At 40.9% G+C, this 22,683-nt stretch overlaps 1 protein-coding gene across 1 annotated transcript; it reads left to right on the top strand.

The window, feature by feature from the left end:
• The first annotated feature begins 8,471 nt into the window (after positions 1-8,471).
• Positions 8,472-11,175, top strand: pmp22a (peripheral myelin protein 22a). Its single transcript, XM_034143804.1, has 5 exons — positions 8,472-8,620; positions 9,362-9,452; positions 9,639-9,732; positions 9,832-9,972; positions 10,080-11,175. Exons 2-5 carry the CDS (start codon positions 9,375-9,377, stop codon positions 10,232-10,234), a joined length of 468 nt encoding a protein of 155 aa, XP_033999695.1. The 5' UTR covers positions 8,472-8,620; positions 9,362-9,374; the 3' UTR covers positions 10,235-11,175.
• Positions 11,176-22,683: the final 11,508 nt, after the last annotated feature.

Raw genomic sequence — 22,683 nt, 5'->3', positions numbered from 1 at the left:
GGCCGGTCAGGAAGTGTTGGAAGGGGAGTGTGTGGGGTGGAGGCAGGGTGAGGTCACCGTGCTGATGGCCCCTGGGATGGGAGGAGAGAGGAGACACACTCAACCCACTGTCCCTGCTCAATCTATTCATTCTTATTCTTATTGTGAACTGAGCCCTTCATCAGCAACATATGGTATACCCCAGCACTACATCTGGAAAACAGCACAGTGCTGCCATTTTGAACACTATCAAACACTGACCCCCTCTTTCACATGTGTGCCCATACACACACAGACGTGCACAGTGAGAGCCAGTTACCCACAGAGCTGTAGGCATGTTTAGAGACCACTGTGTGAGTGCCGGCCCCCGCGTGCTTGGGATGCCTTGGGTGTGACCAGGGTGGCCTGCAATCTGTGTGTGTGTGAGAGTGTGGGTGTGTTATGGTTGCTCCAGCTGCCTGTCGTCTGCAGCCTGTCCCTCCGTTCTTACTAAAGAAATATAGCCAGCCAGACAGTGACTCAAGCACACACACACACACACTCTCTCTCTTTCACACACACACGGACGTTCACACACAGACACACACTGAGGAAAGGCTACTCAATGGAAAGTACTGCTGATAGAATTTGGAATTTCCTGGTCACCAGCAAGTTTCATTGGGAATAAGGCGCTGGTCATTTGTCAGGGCTTGACTGCGGCACCGAGAATAATTTCTAAGTGGGTGAACCACAGAAAGTCAAATAACGAAACCGAAAGAGTTGGCATCAAGCCATCCTATCTCAGTCACACAGATCCTTGGATACGATGGCGAGAGGTGAAAAGGTTTTACCGTAACCACAGAATTTCCAGTTCTCTGTAAAGTTTCCAGTTATCCATTGTGCAACAATTGCACTGTAGTTAAGTCTGGTGATTCTCAGGACTTGGCCAGTGCCCTGCTCCCTCCTCCCACAACCACGTGTGTAGTTCTTACTGACTGGAGATCTCCAAACCCAACCATGACCTCAGAGAATTAAATATTCTCCTCGGAAAACCCCCACATCCCCAAAGTGGCATTTTAGGTTGTCAGCTGTATTGTGATTGAGTGTGTCGTTTCTGTGTGTGTAAAAGAGAGAAACAAGGAGAGGGCTTACTTTTGTGGCTTCACTGTTTTCCATGAGCATGCATTTTCAACTTATGCCTGCGTTTGTTTGTTTAGTCAACACGTGTTTCTACTTGTACTAGTATTTATACTAAACATTAGTTATTAAGCCCAAAATAGTGGCTTTAGATCCTGCAGTGGTGTAGATTTGAACCATTATGTATCCGAATTGTATTCCCAACGTAAACGGAGCCCAGGTAATTGTTTTGAACGGGAATTTTATAATGGAAAATATAAAAACAACTGCTGTTTTCAATTAAGTCTTTCCATCCCATCCCCCACAACTCTGAAAAAGTGGAGAGTTCAATCCAAGCTGCCATGCTATATTTTCTTCTCTGAGTTCACCACTGGCCCACACCATATGGCCAGCAACAGGATTTAATGTACATTCCTAAGTTTGGTCTTGGATAACAACTTTTGTATTTTTAAAAGTTTTTTTTCTCCAAACATTTAGTTTTTCCAAAAGAAAATAGAATGAAATGCTACAAAAAACTCAAAAATGTTAAGAAATGTATATATATATATTGTGTCTGTTTCCGTCAGCTTGTTGTTTTTGACCACACCCAACTTTTCTTTTGTCACGAAAGAGTGAAATTCATTTCATAAAGAAACTTAGCGGAACACATGTTTTGAAACACTCACATGGCTGGGGGAACAGGCTAAGGTCTCATCTGGAATGCATAAAGCATAACAATACATCCCAACGTCTCTCATCGCTCTGGATAAAGAGTGAGGTTAGGCTGGGATATGAGTGGGTGGGATCCGCTATGTCTTAAGTCCTGCTGGAGTAGTATAGTCTGTGTAGATCAAGCTGTTCTTCCTGTGCCCTCCTTCATACATGTGAAAAATGTGCACGTTTAGGGAGGACACTTTTTCATATGTCTTGTTAGGTTCAAGTGTTAATCGGCAAGATCTGTTTTATGAAGACTTTGGAAACATTGTTCATGATTGAAAAGTGTTTCATTAAAGAAACTCTCATGTATCATTCCTGGAATTTCACTTTTATGAGATATCAGTTGCTGTGGCAACATACTTTCCTTACTGTGCTCAGAGATGGTTAATCACTGTTTGCAATAACCAACTGTTTTCTATTTGTTCAAATCTAATAATTTTTTCTGGACCATTTCTGACTGTTCCTACATTTGTTCTTGAAAAAAATGCCTGACATACTTAGCTTGTAAAAGCCTTTAATAACCTATAAGTATGACATTACATTAAAAGAAATCCAATAGTTCCTTAAACATCTAACTGAAAAACAAAATGGTCAACCTGCTGTTTCTTCTACAGGAATGTCACAACACAGCAAAGGTAGAAAGTGCCACTCCAGTGCCGTTACAGTCATTGCCTTCCTGCAATGTAGGTGCAGAGACATGAAGAGTGCAGATTCAGAAAACCTGGAAACATTGAGAATCCACACATAACAAAGAATCTCTGCTACATGCCAGGCTTTATCGCTGTTCATTTTTATCACCCCACTTCCCAATGGCAACAAAGTTTGACCAGTCATCTTGTTCATAAAACACTGCCAGGAAATCAAAACACCATGGGTATTATGGATTCCACTATCAAGTTTGGTTTCATGTGTCAGCAGGAGGCAGGTGACTCATAGATCGAGGTAGAGATAAAACATTAGCTTGTTCAGCTGCATGCTTTACGACTGTCTTATCATGTGTATTCCTTTGACTCTTTTCTTTTTTACGATACAACAGCTAGAATTTTTATATCTGTCCTGCAGCTAATACTCTTTTCGACTCACCACTCAGCTGATTTATACAGACTTTAAAATAGTAGGTGTAAAACCTCCTAATGACCCCAGTGTATCAGAGCTGCACTCACCCGTTTTAATCCTCTTACCTCAGAGAGCAAATGAGATCATTGCTAGGTGTTTACATTGGCCTATCGTGACCTTTGACATTAGAAGCAGCTCTGAATATTAGTTCTACAACGCTACAACAAATACATGCTTTAGATAATGCACTTAATTGTCAGATTCAGCTTCTTATTCTCCATGTATACACTATTTACTAGGGCTGTCAAGTTAACGCGTTAATAACGCGTTAACGCAAAAAAAAATTAACGCCACTAATTATTTTAACGCGATTAACGCATGTGTATCTTTTGTCCTCGGCCGCCGTAGTTTCAGAGCGCATCGAGTGTAAAATACCATCGACAAGCTGATGCTGACATCCCCGCTCCTGCCGCCCGCTTGTGGCAGACCACACTTCCACGCTCACTGGCAGGCCCGGACTGGCCATCGGGAGGACCGGGAGGGAGTGTGTATGTGTGGCGCGACTCGCGCGAGCGAGGCACACCTACGTGTTGTTAGCATCTGGTGCTAGCTAGCTGCGCTAACGGATATAAGGAGCTGTTTCAATGACATTTCGCCGACAACTGCGCCGAGCACTTGACTTTATGCAGGTAGCCAGACAGTGGGACATTGTACGAAAAGTCAGCGCAACATTATTGCAGCGTCCAGGCAGCTCCCATTCGAGCATATATGCCTTGAGCTGCACATAGCTCAACGATCCATCACAGTGCCTCCACACACACACACACACACACACACACACACACACACACACACACACACACACACACACACACACACACACACACACACACACACAGTATTATTGTATGAGAGAGGTTCTAGGTTGAATTGAGGCGAATATTTGTAATGTTCAGGTTGTTGTGTTTAATATTCATGAGAATATTTGTCATTGTTCAAATGATAATAAACAAACATATAAAGCATATTTGTCCACTCATATGTTGATAAGAGTATTAAAAACTTGAAAGATATCCCTCTAAGGTACATTTAGAACAGATAAAAAATGTGCGATTAATTTGCGATTAATCGCGATTAACTATGGACTATCATGCGATTAAATATTTTAATCGACTGACAGCCCTACTATTTACACAAGTTTCAAAGTGCTGGCAACACTTTAGGAAAGATAATTATTGCTGGCACACACCTTTCTCTACATACAGTTTGAATTGGAAGCCTGCAGAGTAAGGGCTGCACTGTTAGCTGTCAAAGGAGCACAGATACACTGCTTGGAAAAGATAGCAGAGCAGCAGGAATGAACGAACCACTGATAGCAAGAGGACAAGAACTACTTTCTTCTCTGGGAGTTGAAGGGGATTTTAGCTGCAGATCACCAAATGAATCATATGACCTGGAGTGTTAATTCAAAGACATTTGATTGGAATTAAAATTAACTATCAGTGAAGTGTGTCTGATACAGCTGAGATATTCATCCGTGGATAACAGAGCAGGGAGAACTGTGTAAAAAGGCGATTCAAATTGAATTCTTTCATAGCTTTTATAGCTTCATTCCAAACCCCTGAGGCCTATATCGCTGCAATTCGAAACAACAGTTTGTATGCTGGTTTTGCCTGTTGGGATATGTGTGCTGATGACATCGACTCCAACAGGAAGCCAGGGGCTAATGATTAGCACATGTTTAAGATCACTAGGGTGCCACAATCTGGAGATCGTCATGCCGTATGTCTCTGATTTATTTGGTTGTTGTTCCTTCACTAGGAGGGACAAGCACATTTCTGAAGTGAAAGAAACAAAGTCCTCTCCCCTCTATAACATCTTGGCCTATTTAATCTGATTTAGTTTTCAACCAATGGAGATCTTCAGCTCGGTCACGGTCCATTCTGGAGCTTCAGAGTTTTAAATGGGAGAGGTGAGACGGGGCATGCAAGGCACAGATGCTCCGAATGTGATCCTGCTTCACACTTGCACACAAACCGGTCTATTATGTTGCTTTCACACCCAGCACAGATTTCTGATAGTACAGCCTCTCATAGATAAGCTGCAGACATTGCATATTATAGTCTGTGGCCTGGTCTGATTCCAGTGGAAGAATCAGTGAGCTTGTCTTTTTTCTGAGGGCAATTCTTTTTCATGTTTATGGACTGTGTAAACATGCAATCTAGTATCAGTGTCACTGTGTGTGAACAGTTTGACATGGCCTTGCTAAGTGTGCAATCTTTTAACGCAGGTCTGTGTCTGGAGGGCTCCTCTCCTGCGTTGTCTGTGGGATGTTATCTGATAGTCACTAAGTGGTGAAACACAAACACCAAGGGCGACAGAGGGGGACGGTTCAGCCCAGAGGAACTGGCACAAGGAAAAAGACCTACACATCCTGGAGAGTCAAATGCATCAAGAGGAATGTCCGTGTCTATGGTTGCAAAGGGAACTTAGTGATGTGTTTGATACTGTATTTTGATTTTGGGCAGTTGTAAGCTGCAACAAATACATGATGTTCTGTAAACAGCTGTACATTCCAACGTTTTCCAGCTGTGATGATTCAGATATGTCCAGTGAGATATTTTACGGACAGGCGTTTTAAGCTATTCCTGATGACATTTGACCAGACTGACCTCAGAGCTTTAGTGTCTCCTCTTGTTTTGGCAGTGGCTTCCAAAGGTGAAGGAGCACTGAGGCGTTTCACCATTCCTTTATATTCCCACAAGTAAAATTGACTGTCCAGCTGTCCCACTAAGACGTCCTCCAAGCAGCCAAGACAGGGTTGTGTCCAAAACCACAACCTAATCCCTAATTGTCTCACCCTTCCCTCAGCCCTGTGTTTGCTATTGGAGCTGGAGAAGTCTAAAAGCGTAATTTGGCCCCTCCTGCAGCCCGGGCTATATACCAGGGCTGGGCTAAAAGTGAGGCTGATTCCAGTAATACACCTCAACTGTAATACAAGTCTTGACTTGACTTTTGATATGAGCACTGGAGGGGCTGGGCTGCTGTAGTTTTGAATAAACAAACGTACACCTGAGATCATTTCCAGTGATAGCAAAAAGAAAACGAAAGTTAATACTCACCTTGAATCGTGGCCCTCAACACAGAAATCCAATCCAGAAATATTGGAGTTTTTATAGATTCACATATAAGGAAACAGCCATATCAAGCCACCAACAAAACAACATATTATCATTGTAAGAATAGAGGATTATGTTCAAACTAGAGTCAACAACATTGTGGATCCCTTCTCTCCTTGGGGTTTTTGTACTTTAAGTAAAAAAAGATTTTCTTCTAATATACACAACCCAATGTTTCATAGCATTTCAATTTGTATTTGTACAAAATCACTATGTGGTTTTGTTTTGGGGCAGCTGTTTTGCTTGAGGTTCTTCTTAAAAGCAGTGCAGCTCTCCCTCACTAACCTGTGATGCCTTTTTGGGAAATTTAAAATACTCAGGTTTAAAATGACCAACGTTTTACTTTCTAAATAGTTACCTTTCAAATATAGCTCACATGGTGAATCCCTGAATGAAACGGGGTGTGTTGGTTTTAAGTTTCAACTGCAGCTTCGCCACAATGGCCGTAACTATAGTAACTGGTGGTGAGCTGCTTCTGCCTGTTTGCTTTGTAATCCCACACTTTCAAAAGAAGAACAGGGGGACGGGTCGATGGTTTTGGATGGCTTCCAGTGCTTTCAGTGAGAAAGATCACAACTCCTCAGAGTTATGGTTGATCCATCACTAAGGCACCAAGAAATCAGTCAAAGGGATTGGCATGTGCAGAGTAAAGAAAAAACAAACACCTTTTGATATTCTGACAGAAACTGGGAAACGGTTTTCACAGTGAAATAATTACCACAACACTTCAAACAATAGCCGTATGGATGATTCAATTAATTGGGAATATGTGCACGTCTTTGAATAAAACAATATTTAATATCCAACTGCTTCATAATAGTATGATCTCACAGCTTGTTGTATCAAATATCTGCAGCACAGAAAGGGTGGGGCACGTTGTTGCTCACTGCAGTGAAGCTTCATTAACAGAGGAATGTATCACAGATGCTGTATTATGAGAACTCGTATCAAAAACAAAGAGTAGCTTTAAAATGTTAATGCCCACTTTGTGTGTAACAGTGCAGAAAACAATGCAGAAAAAGTGTGGAAATCCTCTGAATAGAGACGAGTGATGGACCACTGGGGCAATTATAGTCTCCGCTCACACCTGCTCCAACTGGGCAGCCAGGTTTGACTCATCACCCTGCTGCTGGTGCTGGAGCTGCCTTCCACCTGACCACTGCACCAATTACATCTTCATAACAGAATCCCCTCCAGCTGAGTGGTCGGCAGATAGTCAAAGAGCTCTCTCTCTCTGCCCCCTTCACCTCTGCCAGGGCTCACATCACTGCCTCACCCAGCATCCCACATAGAGACTGGGCAGCAGCCTACAGTTCCTCCCCTCGAGTGTTTACTAACACAAACCACAGGAATCCACCTGATGTGCCAAAAAAAAAGAGAGAAGGGGGAGAGCGGCACGGGCTGTGCTCTCCGACTGCAGCAGCTGATCACAATCACGTTTGGAATGGGCTGCTTTCAAAACAGAAATGTGTGTCACTGTTGTCATTCGCATTCTGGTTCGGCTAACATCTTTGTCACTTGTAAGGAAATGGCCTGAGACCACAGTATAATGATGGATGCTGAACCACGTCGGGCTGTGGCGAGCTCATCTCTGTCACTCATCTTTGAATCATGTGCGCGTGGAGATCCAAGCAGTTCCATCAATTTAGCATGACCGAAACATTGAACCGTGTTAGCTCCCCTTGGCACTGGACAGACTCTCCCTTCTCTCTGCAGGCGCAGGGGTAAACAGGAGGCCTGCTTCACACACAGAGGCATTCTGGGCATACCGCAGGGCCTCCAGAGAGCTGGTCTGTTCACATGCACACATACACACACACACACACACACACACACACACACACACACACACACACACACACCATCTGGACTGTTGGACATGTGTGGTTTACGAAGCTCTGTGTGCACTGTTGGAGTTCAGCCAGTCTGGGTGGGGGTGGGGGGGGGGGGTGGTCAGAGGGCTGTCCAGCCACCTCCAACCATCTGGAACACGGTCATCAGGAGTCATCCTAACTGTGCTGGTAGTTATTTAGGTCGCCAACATCGTGTGTCCGGTAAAGAAAAGAAAATAGAGATGTATCAGGCAGGATAAGGCCTTACATAGAGAAACATCACATCTATACAATCAAAATAATACTAATAGAATTAACACGTGAATCATAAAACACAACATGCCATCATTGCGTTTTACTTATTATGTCATATTGATGTTTTATTAGTGAAATAATGTATGTTTTAGGGCTTACATGCAGAGGGAGTCTTACTTACATTTTTCAGGGCTTTGCACTATAATAGCATAGGATTCTACACACAATCCTGTGGATTTAAGGGCAATCCAAGGGATAGGCTACTACGGAAAGGAAAAAAAAAGAAAAAAAGTTTTTTAGGACGGGCCTCTGGTGACGTGCAGGGCCTGCAGGGCGGTGTTTCTCAGGCGGAGAAAGAGACGGACTGGGGTGTGTGAGCCACATCTGGAATAGTAGCTACAGAGAAAGAAGTCGAGAGACGCAGAACCTCGCTGAGACTTAACCCAACTCTTCACTTCAGCACTCCCTTTTCCACGGAAACAAGCTTCTTGCTTTGCCTAGCCACTTGTAAGTTGGAGTAATGTGCCGGAGTTCCTTTTGTTTTAACTTTTTTCATTGACTTTTTTTTTTACCATTTAACAAGACGTCACCCCTGGACTTTAAATCGACTTTGGATTTACTTACACAGCACGAAAATGCAATATATGTCTCATATGTTGCGGCTTTACCCGACTAACTCTTTTGTTATTCACCATTTTAAAGTTAGATACTTACACCTAACGTTGAGGCGCACGCATGGCGCCACTACGCTGGAATGTTTCTCCTGCAGATGGGTTGCGTTTGTTTTCCAGCAGCATGCATTGATTAGTCGTGAACCAACCCTTTCTCACTCATATCGACCTTTCTTCACAAAGTTCCAAAGTGGAGGTCTTTAACTTAGTTTGCAAACGCGCAGTCCTTAACAAAATGACTTTTAATTAAATCCTTTGGAACTCTAAAATGGATAAAAAGTTCAACATCTTGTTATCAACTTGAGAATCGATTTAGTTGCATTACTTCAGCCTCACTTTAAACTCAGCATTGACTGTTTTATTGCCATCAGGAAGGAATTAAAGTTCTCCCCTTCTGTTCTTTCTACGTTTGAGTGTAAGGGGATACTTTCACATTGAGGTAAACATTGCGGTTAGTGCAGAAGTGAGGGAACAGCGCCACCTGACGTCGAGATGAGTTTGACCTGCACGCCTTTTTTTTTTGGAGTGATTGTAAACCCATGTGGATTGACTTATTTTCTGTATTGTATCCCTCTAGATCTACTTGAATCATGCTGCTCATCCTGCTCGGAGTGCTTGTTATGCACCTCATCATTCTCATTCTTCTCATCGTGTCGACGGCAGCAAGTGTAAGTATTCCTGTTTATCAAATAATTTTAAATTGTAAAAAGCAGAACAGAACAGGCTCATGATGTGAGTAGGTTAGACAACTATTTCAATGTAATGATCATTTTTGGTCTCGTGTATAATAGTTCTAGGCTGTGCTGTGGATGCTGCAGTGTGTTTAAATGTCTCTGTGTTGTTGTGTTTACCAGACCTGGTCTGTAGGTGGGGATAGAACCACAGATCTGTGGTACACCTGCACAAACTCTAATGGAGGCTACCACTGCAAGCCAGCCATCAGTGAAGGTTTGTCAGCTTTCTGGAAAAAACAAACTACATTTTGTATTGTGCCTTCATTGCAGAATTGAATGTGCTTCTAAACCCATGCTCTTCATCTGTTTCCAGACTGGCTCCAGGCAGTGCAAGCCCTCATGATCCTGTCCCTGCTATTCTGCTTCTTCTCCCTCATTGCGTTCCTGTTTCAGCTGTTCAAATTGGTCAAGGGCGGACGCTTCTTCTTCACCGCCATCTTCCAGATCTTGGCAAGTGAGTATGACTTCATCACTGACGGGTCACACCCTGAGCAGATGCTGGTGGAGTCATGAGATCATCAGCTTTCAGATCCTCCTCACCTCTTTCTTCATTTGTCCTAGGTGTGTTCGTGATGTGTGCGGCGATCATCTACACCGTGATGAGCCCAGATGAAGGATCCGTAAAATTCGGCTACGCCTATGTACTGGCCTGGGTGTCTTTCCCTCTCACTCTCATCAGCGGTCTCATTTATATCGTCCTGAGGAAGAAAGAATGAGGAGAGCAGAGGAGAAAGGAGGAGGGGTTGTTAGGATACCCCTTACAAGAAACATCGCACTGTGCCTACTGCCCACAGACCATAGACTGACATCCAACCATTACAACAAAAGTGGATGTGTCACTAATCATTTCAAACAAAAAATCTAGACAACACGGCTGGGGATCTATTTTTTGCTGTATTTCAGTATCCACTACATTCCCTTCACATGTTGAAAAGTATCACATCTGTTTTCATCGTGAATCTTACCACAAGCTGAGTGTCACTACGTGTTTCCCGCTGTGACAGATTATCTTTAAAACGTGTTTGTAAATGTGTTGGAGACATATTGACTGTTGTTGCATCCTGGCACCTGACTTCCACAAATCCATCATGTGTGATAACAAAGATGAGTAATCCTGCCTTCAGTACAAATATGTACATAGTGTCTGTGGTTTTTAGACATATTTATAACATTTTTACATACATTTTGTACATAGTGTTGTCAAGTTAACATTGTCATGCTCATTTATGTGATAGAGTTTTTTTGTCTCTCACAAATCATGCAGCTGTGCCAAAGAGATGTCGCTTAAACCGCCAGAGTATCAAGCTTTTAAAATGTTTTGTCTTTGAGTGTCAAATGCTTTGAACCACGTGCCTTACTTAGAATATCTGTTCTTGAAGGAAATGGGAAACTCCTCATAAATAAATAAAAATAACACTAAGAAGTAAACTTATGAAGTTTTTCTGAATTATCATTTTACTTGATATACCAAATATAAAAATGTTTTGGATTTTTGTTATGTAGTTTTAAAAAATGGTGCTTTTTTATCTACTATTCTTGAAATGTATAGCCTACCTTGTGTTGCAAGTGTGTCCTGTGCTGTGATTAATTTGCTTTGTACAAACAAACAGTTTGCATTTTTGTCAGTATTCTTCTTAATAAACCCTTTTGAAATTAATGATTTGTACTGTTCATATATATGGAGTTTGCAAAAGTTGGATAAATTAGCTGTGTGAATACTTTTGGGGCTCACAAAACGCAATCACATTTTACCCTGATATGTCTTGTTAAATGACTGTTTGTTTAAATACTATCTGATTAAATAACTGTATGTGTGGGTAATGGCAAATTACAAAAGTGTTTAAGACTGACGTTCAGTCACACAGCTCCTTGCAGTAGCTTAATTTTAACACTTGGTGGAGCTTTGACACACAAAACACTCCCAGGACATTCACCCCAGGGGAACTCGGATGCTGGTAAATATCACCACATAGACACACAGTGCATTTATATATTATAAATATATTGAGTTGGAATAGACAATCAATTCTTAGTGAGGGACATCAATGCTTTTGCAAAGTTAAAAACTTCTTTGTTGAACACAGTTGCTCGTAATAAAAATGATTGCTCAGTAAAACTGCTGATCAAATAGCTTTTTTATGTTCAGACTATAAACAGACAAACTTTGAAAATACAAATAGCACCATCTGGCTGCAGTTTGAGGACATGGTTAACACTTGCTGGAAACTTGGCACATTATTTCAGCAAAACAACATAAATCAAAGAACACAGTTAAATGTTACTCAAGAAAAATGCTGCAACAGCATCTTTGTGAGGAAAAGTTGTTAAACATCAGACCTTTTTTAGATCATTGGCTGCTACCCCGTAAAGCTTCTCATAAAAAACACAGATCTGCTTTCATGCCTGACAAGTTTCCCTGACAGATTATCCCCTCTCTTTCACATTTATAAAATGTTTAACCACCAATACAAAATCTATTACTCAGGTTATACCTACTTCACTGCAGACCCAACACAGGCTTCTTCTGTTCTGTATCGCCAGCACAATGATTCCATATTAGCAAAACTATCTGTATTGTATGTTGTTGTAAAATAATTGGAGACAGTTTCAGGGATGAACATTAAATGTCATAATAGGATTAATTCATGTGTACTAGTAAAGTGTTATATATTTTACTAAATATTAAAAGTAAAAAAAGTAATGGCAGAGTGTAACTGCATTGCATAATTACTAATGCTGCAGCTGAACCTTTGAACTTCTTTATAAGATATTATTATATATTATGAGTTGCTATTTGATGTGTATTTATCATCGGAAACAAGGCAAAGGAAATAATTATTAAATAAAGCTGTAAAATTAATGCAGCAAATATTTCCCTTTATATAGTTGTGGAGTTGAAGTATAAAGAGACATATACTTTCACAATTAAACAGTCCAGTACTTGAGTAAATATCCTTGGTTATATTCTAATTTTCTTTTTTTGTTCTACGGGTACAGGGAATAATCCGTATCCAACAAATTAGTGTTGACACTCATCGCACATATGACAAGCACTTTGCTTTTAATTCCACTAGGTGGTGACTGCAACACACTTTTCTTGTAATTCATTTTCACAAAAGATGTTTTTTAAAGTTTTTTGTAATTTTGAAAGGAATAATTAAAACTCTGTTGAAGTCATATAGCATTATATATATATATATATATATATATATATATATATATATATATATATATATATATATATATATATCTGTTCTCACTAAAGAAGATACATTTACAGCTCTGTTTGTGGAACAATACTGGAGTAACATGACACTAATCTTCTCTCATGCCCCCTCTCAGAAGTTGTCACCACAGTGGATTATTGAAACAGGATTCTGCTCTTTGATCAAAACCAGTTTATATATGTCTTACTTAACATCAGAAGTAAAGTTTATGGGTGCCAGCTCTCAAATATACAAAAATAGTGTTGTTTGCCAAGGGGATAACATATATATTTTAATTAGTTTGAAAACAGGTGATTACATGTATTTATATTAGATATCATATCATACCGAAAGAAATTCATTTACTTACGTAACCACACGATAATCGGATGGTGAACTTTTAAATGTGTAAATGTGTTGTACTGAAATGTAGATGTTCCTAAAGTTATATGACAAGAATCCAAACATCTCAGACTCCAGTGATGTTCACAGAAAACACCAGCAGCCATGAAAGACAAACACCAACCTTTTCTTCAGACCCCAAGGTGCAATTACCATTAGTTTGAATACTACCCAAAGCCATCTGTGCACACACATATATGAACGCCTGCTGTGTGATTTTCAGGCAAGCAAAATTCCCTAGGAACACATACACACCTACAAACATGTGTTAAATCATTATATGTAGTATATAATTTATATACCTTTATTATGCCTGTTGAACATGCAGAAGGTGGATTACATTCACATTCACAGGTTTGTTGGTTCATCAGTTGTGACACAAAAGAGAGGCCAGTTAATGCTGCTCTGGTTAAAGTCCCTGGGCATACTGATAACATATTGAAGATGTCGAGAAAACTCCTGAGGCCTATAATGGCCTCACAGCTCTTTTTCAACCCTAAGGGTTATTTATCACTGGGAGGGTCATCAGGGGGCACTTAGTATTTACTGCAGGACATGCAGGATGGGGGAGAGGGGATTCAGAGGAAGCCACCCTCATCACCACTGGGCCCTTACCTTCGTAGCTGTTTAGATACATCAACACTGTTTAACTACCTGATACAGACCAGGATATTTCACTGACATGTCTGACTCTCTCAAGTGTTAAACTGTTGCAGAACAACAGCCGAGGACATTTACATGTTTGCAGCCGAGTGTTTTCTTGGTATCCCAGGAACGCATCAGGATCATTTCCATAAGTCCACGGTTGGAAATGTCTCTGGTGGGGCAGTAATGGTCGTGAAGCAGCACATACAATAGGACTGCAGCCAGCTGATGGGTCCCTGAATGGGACATGTGAGAACTTCAGAGGAAGCTGTAGCCCTCCTCTCTTCTTTCTCTTTAGATTTGTTGCCTTTTTCTTCCAGGCTGTCTGTCTCCAAGAACAAACCCCGGAGCCTTCAGATGTAGCTAAATGATAGAGAAAATGGGCAAGCCCAGTTTATTCAAAGCTGATTTCATCACGCCCATAAATCTCTGAGAAATCAAAGCCCATCTTATTCCCGCCCCTCTCCTCTCCCATTGTCTCGCTAATGCACATTAGAGTGCGGCTGGCTGCCCACTTTGACGGTGGCCCGGACAGGATCTGGGCAAAGTTGCACATTTGGAACCTGGAGGCACCTTTGACCCATGACCCCTGCCGTTAAATCTTGCCACTAGCATCCGCCTAAGCCCCCCGCCATGTAGAGGAATCCCCCTGTCCCATTTCCTGCCTGAAACTGCCTAAAACTCACAGGGAGACTTGAAGATATAGGAGGAAGATGACAAGGGCGTGAGAAACAAGAATTCTGTTTTTTCTTCATTTGGCTTAAACACGTGCACATCACTTCACATTATGCACACGCAAAGAAAAAACAACATCTTCACTGCTATTCATTTGTACGTTCAGGCTATATCCATAAAAATAGCATGGAGGGATTTGGGAAGCAGCGCTAACTTGTTGTACACCTCACACACATACTTCAGACACACTGAAAAGCTGTGTAGCCACTAACCAACAACAAAGACCTTCTAATCTAACACTGGTGGCAAACAAGGGTTACTATACTGGTGTGACGAGGCTACTGAGGCATACATTTCTCCTTTAATTATACAACAGTGAGTTGGAGAGTGTCTTGCCCCTCTCTGGTGTTTCAGGCCTGAGCAGGGCTCCTCCAAATTAGAGAGCAGTGTGTCAGTGCTGAGATGCATCACGGTGGGGAAACATGGAGCTGCGCGGTTGCGTGGCTGCTGATCCATTTATGGGCTTCAAATACATTTCCCACATTTAAGCTGGAGATGAAAATATGCAGATAATTTGAGAGAGCTTGTGAGAGCTTGCACATCCAGGCACGTGAGGATGATTACACACAGAGTGGCACAAATGGTTTGAAAACATGATACAGTTGAGAGCAAAAGGGATTATCTTCTCTTTACGCATAACTGAAAAGGTGATCACCCCGAAATGAAAATATTAAATGTATTTGATTGTTTTGTCTATGAAAGTGTTTCTTCGCTAAGACATCATTCTCTTATTTAGTGCCAGGAAACTGCTTTTGGAGTCAGAGGCTGACGGTACTGAACATTCTCCCTTTGTATAGTACTAGTCGTGTAATTGACTAAAACTTCTGCACATTAATAATTCCTTGCTAGTTCCGCCATCTTGTGAACATTTGTGTTAACTTTCTTGTAGTTATTTTTATAATCTATTATGTTTCTTTACAACGTTGTTGGATTTCCTAGTAACAGAGCACCACTGAAATAGATATACACTTATACATACATACATGCATATAAAAAGGCATTCATCTGTCAGTGGGCTAAATAAGCCTGAGACGCGGATGTGATATCTGCTGGCAGATCAAATGAAGGATGGCGGTCGTGGCCTAATTGAGGGGTCAAACTGAAGTAGCTGTGTTATTTCAACCTCACTGACCCTGGTCGGTGGCCCCAGTCTCCCTGGTGGATTTTAGAGTGGATGGGGATTCGAGACCAGCCGAGCAGTAGGTGCTTGTGCTGGGTGTCTTTGTTTGTCTTCCCAGCCTCAATACCCTTCTCTGGTGACTGATGATCAGAGTCCTGGTGGCTGCTGGAGTCTGGAAGGAGGGAAGCTAGAGTTACACCTTTAGCAAACACTCCGCTGCCGAAAAAAGATGGATAAGATTGTTGCTTACACCAGCTAAAAAAGTTCACGTACACAAACCCACACACAAACACACACAGGTAGATCGAGAAGTTGCCAGTTCCCAGACTCTATCTGCTCAAACAGATTGCCAGACTCTTTGCCAGGATACTTTTCTTATCTTTCGGCTTCGTCAGCAGAAAAATCCCATGGATCGCCTGCATCCTCTGATTGGATGTAATGGCCTATTTCCTCCTTCTTCCTCTCCAGCTCCCGATCACTACAAGCCAGGTTACGTTTACGGCAATTTATCCTCATTAGTCCTCAATTGAGAAATGGTTGTGCCCAATATACTTTGCTGCAAGAGAGACCTACAGCTTTTTGTAAAAATGCAAGTCTGTTTCTGTGCTGCAACTTTGAATATGTTAATGGTCAGGTGCACTCACCTTATTAGGACCATCCCAAAAGATATAATCTTTGTTACTGTCTGTTTAAATTGCTTCTGTGTGTTCTATCTAGTCTTAGAGTGAATTACATAGATTTAGATACAATGGCTGACAGCGCAACAGCTAAAAAGCTAATCATGTGTAAATGAACTTATTCACAAAATGTGCCTTTATTTTGCGGGGATTTAGAGTAGCAAAGAGATAACTTCCTCTCGTCAAATAGAATGTATGAGTAAGATTTCCCAATAAGAGCTCTGAAGAGTGTTGATGTGATAGTGACTGGGCAATGTAAGCAGCACAAAGGCCAGGAACCCTTTTTAAAGCTGCTGACATAAACCTGTAAACACTGAGGAACCCCAGCTGTAAGCAGCTAGTCTAAATCTTGTTATCACATAGTTAACCCTGTCAGGGAGAATGGTCGGTCACCCAAATATTAAGACAGAGTGAGAGCGAATTGAGGAAGATCTGCTCAGAGTACAGACTCCTGAGTTCAGATGGGGTTAATAGGTTCCCCTAAACGTCTGTGTTGTGCAAATATTGACAGTGACTCCAACGTCTCATCTAACGACTGTGTCCATGTCTCCTCCGGTCATGTTGTCTGCAGACTGAAGAGCCCAAACATCTGCTCTGCGATCACTCCTCTGCAGTAAACCAGTCTGGATGAATTAGCACCCACATCGCTAATGATTACCCAGACTGCCTGCAGCTGAGATGGGAAATTTCGAAGGTTGTACAATTGCAAGAGTAAAGCTACGAAAGGATGGTTGCACACACTATTGGTTCATCATGAATCAAACAATTTGGCTTTAATGAGAAGTGTGTAACAATATCTTCCCTTATCAGTTTTTTTCAAAAGATAATGATATTATTTTGTCTGAAAAGGAACATTATTTAATTACCTGAATAATGTAATCTCAATTCAATCACTATATTATATTATTATTTTAATTTGAGCGAGTCAACATGAAATATGAGCAATACAATGACACATGAGACTATTGTGTAACCTAATCAGTTTCACATTCCAATAAGAACAATTAGAATCTGCTATTGAAGTTATTAAAAGTCATGAAAGTTTCGATCCACAAATTCTTCTGAGATCTTCCGAGATATCATTTGTTCAAAACCACTCCCTTACTCTAGTGTCTTTCTGCAAAAACACATTTTTTATTATGCTTACCGAAATAACAGTTTACTGTGACAAGTCAGGTTAATTCAAATGTCTCTTAAGAGCCTCCTATGCAATTCCTCATTGATGGTGTCAGGCAGAGAAATTGCCCCAGGCCCACACAAGGTTGTGAACCCTTTAAATGTGTTTTGGAAAAGTCTGAACTGGTGAGTGAATTGTTGTTAAGACAGAAAACACTTAAACCCAGGCGCACACTCTGCACAGCTGGCATGTACCTTATTTCTGCCAGCTATATATCTAGCTTCTGGAATATCACGTATTTCTTTACTGCATATCCTCGAAAATGATTTCCTTAACAAAAGCATGCCAAGCTTGATTGCTCATTCATCAACAAATGTGGAGCTTCAAAAGAAATGTGCATTCTTTGGATATCTTTGAAAGACGTGTCAAGTGGCAAAGGCAAACAAAGGTGATCATTAGCCATATCAAAAAGAGCATCAACAAATGAGCCAGTTAACCTTTCAACCTGCAGACACAGCGCTCTTATTGGTCAGTGAAGTGAAGCATGAAGCATTGTGTCACCCCCATCAGACCAGGATAGCAAAGCTTTTTTGGACAATAATCTGTCTTCTTTTTTGTTAAAAAAACAGACTTTCATATTGCCTGACGCTTACCTATTTAGTCCTATTTAAAACATGACATTGATATAGTTATATCACTCCAATAGTGAGGACAGTGATCAAAAGAAAAGGTAGTTATACCATGGACAGAAACCCACATTTTAGATCCCTCTTTTTCATTTGTTACTCTCTGCTCCTTGAACTCTCAACATGGTGTGAAGCATTTTTCTCAGAGGTCTTTAAACTTGGCTGGAGATAAACTTTGTAATTGCTTCCTCCTCAGCTAGTTGCAGAAATTGATGGCTGTCAGAGAAGAGCCTTGACCCTTTGCTAGCTGCATTTAAATGAAGAATAACCTGCAAACCTTCACATGATTCATCCAAGAAGTCTGTCAATGTGCAGTGCACAGACAGTATGTCCACAATGTACTGTAGCAATAATACACATCATTAAGCATTGTTACTTACAAACTCCCTGCATTCATGCATCTGCTGAAAAGAAAGAATTTCTGACACAAGTAATGAGCTGTTACATCTTCATTGGCACCTCGAATGTGTTAATGCGCTTTAATAAGGCTTATTTCTAGAAGCCTTTTTTCAGCTCCAAAGTTCACACCATGTTCCTTTTGTAAACACTAAACTTCTGGCTCATGAAAAGCAGGATTCTTCGGAAGAAGCTCTGGGTTAGCAGAGGGTGAGATGAGGATTTGTTTGCTGTAAGCCCATGGCGGAGCACAGCGGTCAAATACTGACTTGCTATATCCTTAAAGCTGTACATCATCTGACTGAAGCACCACATAAGTCAACAGAAGAAATCATCATACAGGATACACTTAAAAATAATGTGACGTGTAAAAGTATATGCATGTACACTTAATAACACACACACATAAAGAACCCCAGTGCTGTGAAACATAGCGATGAGAGCAGTAATTTGTTTACTCAGTGCCATCTCAATTAGAAAGGTCCATTAATTCTGGATGTGTGATAGGACTATGCAAGGACAGGACTGTATGTCACACGTTCCTCTGCCCCCTACCTCCAACAGAGCACAACAAGCCCCATCAATCTGGTATGGCCATAAAACCCTGCCCTCCACTGAGATAAACACTCAAAGGTAAACACAGTCACTAGCAGATTCCTTTACACACAGACTGTTTAAAACCCATGTTTTCTGCATGTGTTAGCTAACCTTATATGTACACGCAAATACACCAAGGCCAGTTGTAGGTGGTTACTGCACAGCCAGATGTACGGAGCCTAGCGGCCTGATGCGAAGCCTGTGAGCGTTCACATTATAAACCGCCGCTAAAGACGAGTGGTGAGTGTCGTTGACCAACCCTGACGGCTGAGGCTCACCAAAGTCTGTTTGATCTTGGAGCAGCCTGCTCAAAAACACAGTGAGGCAGGATGTTGCAGGATGTCTGTTGTGAGCAACATGAAGACCATTTTTGACAGAGTGATATGGTGATATAGTGCAGCAGAAATGTTCTCATCAAAATTGTTTACTGTGAGCACACCTGCAAAGTAAGTTGTTGCCACTCCCGCTGGGTTTATCCCAACGTTTTAAAAATGTGTTATCAGTCAAAGCTATTTTAACAGCTTATTGTAACTTAACTTGGGAGCTTTCTTTTCTTTCTTTTCACATACATTTATTTAAGTTTCTCTGTACTTTCCTAAACCTACCCTGTACAAATAAGCAGATTATATGACATGTAGTGTGGAACGCCATCATGGTCTTAATTTGTGTTGTTAATGTATATGTTGGCTGTGATCTTAAAGGTCCCTTATTATACTGTTTTTCATCAAAATATTATAGGTCTCAGATATATATAAAACATGTCTCTGAAGTGGTTGGCTCGAAAAACCAAACAGATCATGCATTGTAGCATCCCATAATCCCCTCTGTTTCAGCCCTGTTTCAAAAGTGCTGACTCTGTCTGTTACTTTAGATGAAAATAAGGAGCCACTCCCAACGCCCCCGGGGGGTTACCTTGGTTTGTTATTGGCTAATGGTTACACAAGCCACAAAATCGTTATGAAATCATAAAGTGGCCAAAATCTGATCAGCTCATTTTCAGACAGGATTTTATACAAATGGATCAGGACAAAAAGTGAGAGAATCTTTTTTCCTGAAACTTTCAGAATCTCTTTACACAGAAGAGACACATGTTTATGTATAAAAGACATGAAAAAGTGGATTTTGCATAATACTGTAGGTGACCTTTAAACCAAACTCAGTTTACAACTTTTAGAAAAGAAGATGAGGAAATCATAAATCCATGTATTGTTAAATGTAAAAGGCCATTCACTCTAATGGGAAATAATATGAAGAATGTTGTTTGTATGACAAAATTAGACAATTTTCTAGTTCACACCCCATAAATAATCTGACATGATGTTCTTGTCGAAACCGGAGGCTGTTGCTGAACTTTGACAAGGATTTGTATTAGACTCTGAGTGAGAGGCAAGGACGAGGACAAGAGCAGCAAAGTCATGTCAGCTATTAAACTGCCTTCAATATAAATTAAGTAATCTGTGGTGTGCACTTGCTCCCTGTATTAAGAAGCTTTTCTAAAGATGAATTCAGACCATGTTCTTACAATGTAGGTCAGATATTGAGCTTTATTTTAGTCTGTTCATTATTTGCAGGAGGAAAGAGAGAAGAGGGAAAGGGAAAAGATAGAGAGAGAGCCTTTTGAGCGCTGAGTCTTCTGAGCTGTACTCATGCTGTCTCTGGGTGGATGTTGAGTTCTAGATGAGCTAAAAGCGATTCTCAAACGTTGAAGGGCATAAAGCCAACTTTAGAGCCGACAGGTCCTTTGATCCTGTGGTTTGCAATGATTTGTTGCTGATTTATGTGGAATTTGGTCTTTTTCACACACACACACACACACACACACACACACACACACACACACACACACACACACATAAACATACTCCACTTAGCCCTAACTCTGCTTTAATACAGTCACTCAGCGCCAACAGACCAAATGCGAAGACGCCAAGACACAGCTAACTAAAAAAACTGATTCCGTCTGGTTGGAAAACAAGGAAAGAAAACATGCCACAAAAGACAAAAAAACATGGGAAATAATTTGTAAAATAACACATTTCTAATACTGTTGGAAATTGGTTACACTGATAATTTACTGCACAGTGTACAACACATTACAGTAAAGGCCACTCCAAAGTAAACAGAGGATGTTCCAGGTGAAACAAGAGAATGTAACTTTTAGAAAATATGTGCTTACAGGACCAAAATGAATAAATAAAACATAGCAACATTTTTGTACATTTCTCATGTCTCTTCAACCTCAGACTGTCTGAACTTCCTGCTGCACTCTGACTCGATAAAGAACTGGAAACTTTTTCAGCATCCATCATTGTTTCCGACTGCTTGTTCGGGTAGAAGAGCAGCTTATGTCGTACAGTATTTAATTATTTATTCTACTTTAATTATATTTCCCACAGCTACGTTGTACATTCTTTAAATCAAATCATACATTTAATACACCATATTGTTTCATTATTCTGAGAAAAGTGACAGTTAAAAACACCTTTTTTAGCTGAACTCAGTAGCAAAGTATTTTTGTAGGAGATTACACAATCAATATGCGGGTGATTTTTGGTTATAATTATTTCAGTCACAACCCAAATCTGTCTGTAAAGTCTATCTTATCAACAACCCCCTCAACTACTACTTGCTCTACTTTCCACACCACAATACTTGGACCTGCTGCAATGCACATCTAAGGATGCGATCAAACCAAAATTACATTATAACCAAACATAAATATTTTCCGGTTTAGCTGTAGAAGCTTAATATGTGACGTGTAAAGGACATCTTCTCTTACAAAACTGCTTAATTAGGAAATTAGTGAAAATTGATGGCAAAATGATTAGACAATAATCATAAAAGAACACTATTATAATAATTGTGTGTAATGAGTCAAAATGGCCACATACAGCCTATTCTTTGAAAATAAGAAAGTCATTACAATGATAATAGTAGCTGTGTTACTGGAGAAATAATTGAATTAGTCTGTCCTGTCTCTCCGAATATAGAGCATACCCAGTCCTCTGAGTAATGGGTCACTGGTTGGTGGAAATGCTCCAGTAAGTGACCGGAGAAGAACACAAACTGTTTAACTGTGCGAAGCTAATAACTGGATGTAGCAGGGACCATGTCACAGTGCTGTTAATGTGGGATGACATCTAGAAAGTGTTTGCGCGTGTGTGTGCGTGTGTGTGTGTGTGTGTGTGTGTGTGTGTGTGTGTGTGTGTGTGTGTGTGTGTGTGTGTGTGTGTGTGCGTGTGTGTGTGTGTGTGTGTGTGTGTGTGTGTGTGTGTGTGTGTGTTTGTGTGCGTGTATGTGTGTGTGTGTGTGTGTGTGTGTGTGTGTGTGTGTGCGTGTGTGTGTGTGTGTGTGTGTGTGTGTGTGTGTGTGTGTGTGTGTGCGTGTGTGTGTGTGTGTGTGTGTGTGTGTGTGTGTGTGTGTGTGTGTGTGTGTGTGTGTGTGTGTGTGTGTGTGTGTGTGTGTGTGTGTGTGTGTGTGTGTGTGTGGTTGAAGCAATGAGGACATGAGTTACAAAGCCCACCCACCACATTATTATCCCTCCCACCCTTTTCTCTCTGTACTGTTGAAGGTTGCAGCAACAG

This window comes from Trematomus bernacchii, unplaced genomic scaffold (assembly GCF_902827165.1).
Source record: "Trematomus bernacchii unplaced genomic scaffold, fTreBer1.1, whole genome shotgun sequence".
NCBI classification, from domain to species: Eukaryota; Metazoa; Chordata; class Actinopteri; order Perciformes; family Nototheniidae; genus Trematomus; species Trematomus bernacchii.
Note: the sequence above shows the minus strand (reverse complement) of the source record. Positions and strands in the feature narration are given on the sequence as shown.

Bases quoted from the DNA above. Each gene is read 5' to 3' on its own strand.
- pmp22a (XM_034143804.1), top strand. From the start codon at position 9,375: ATGCTGCTCATCCTGCTCGGAGTGCTTGTTATGCACCTCATCATTCTC. The intron at 9,453-9,638 runs GTAAGTATTCCT...TGTGTTTACCAG, and splicing joins TCGTGTCGACGGCAGCAAGT to ACCTGGTCTGTAGGTGGGGA. The intron at 9,733-9,831 runs GTTTGTCAGCTT...ATCTGTTTCCAG, and splicing joins CAAGCCAGCCATCAGTGAAG to ACTGGCTCCAGGCAGTGCAA.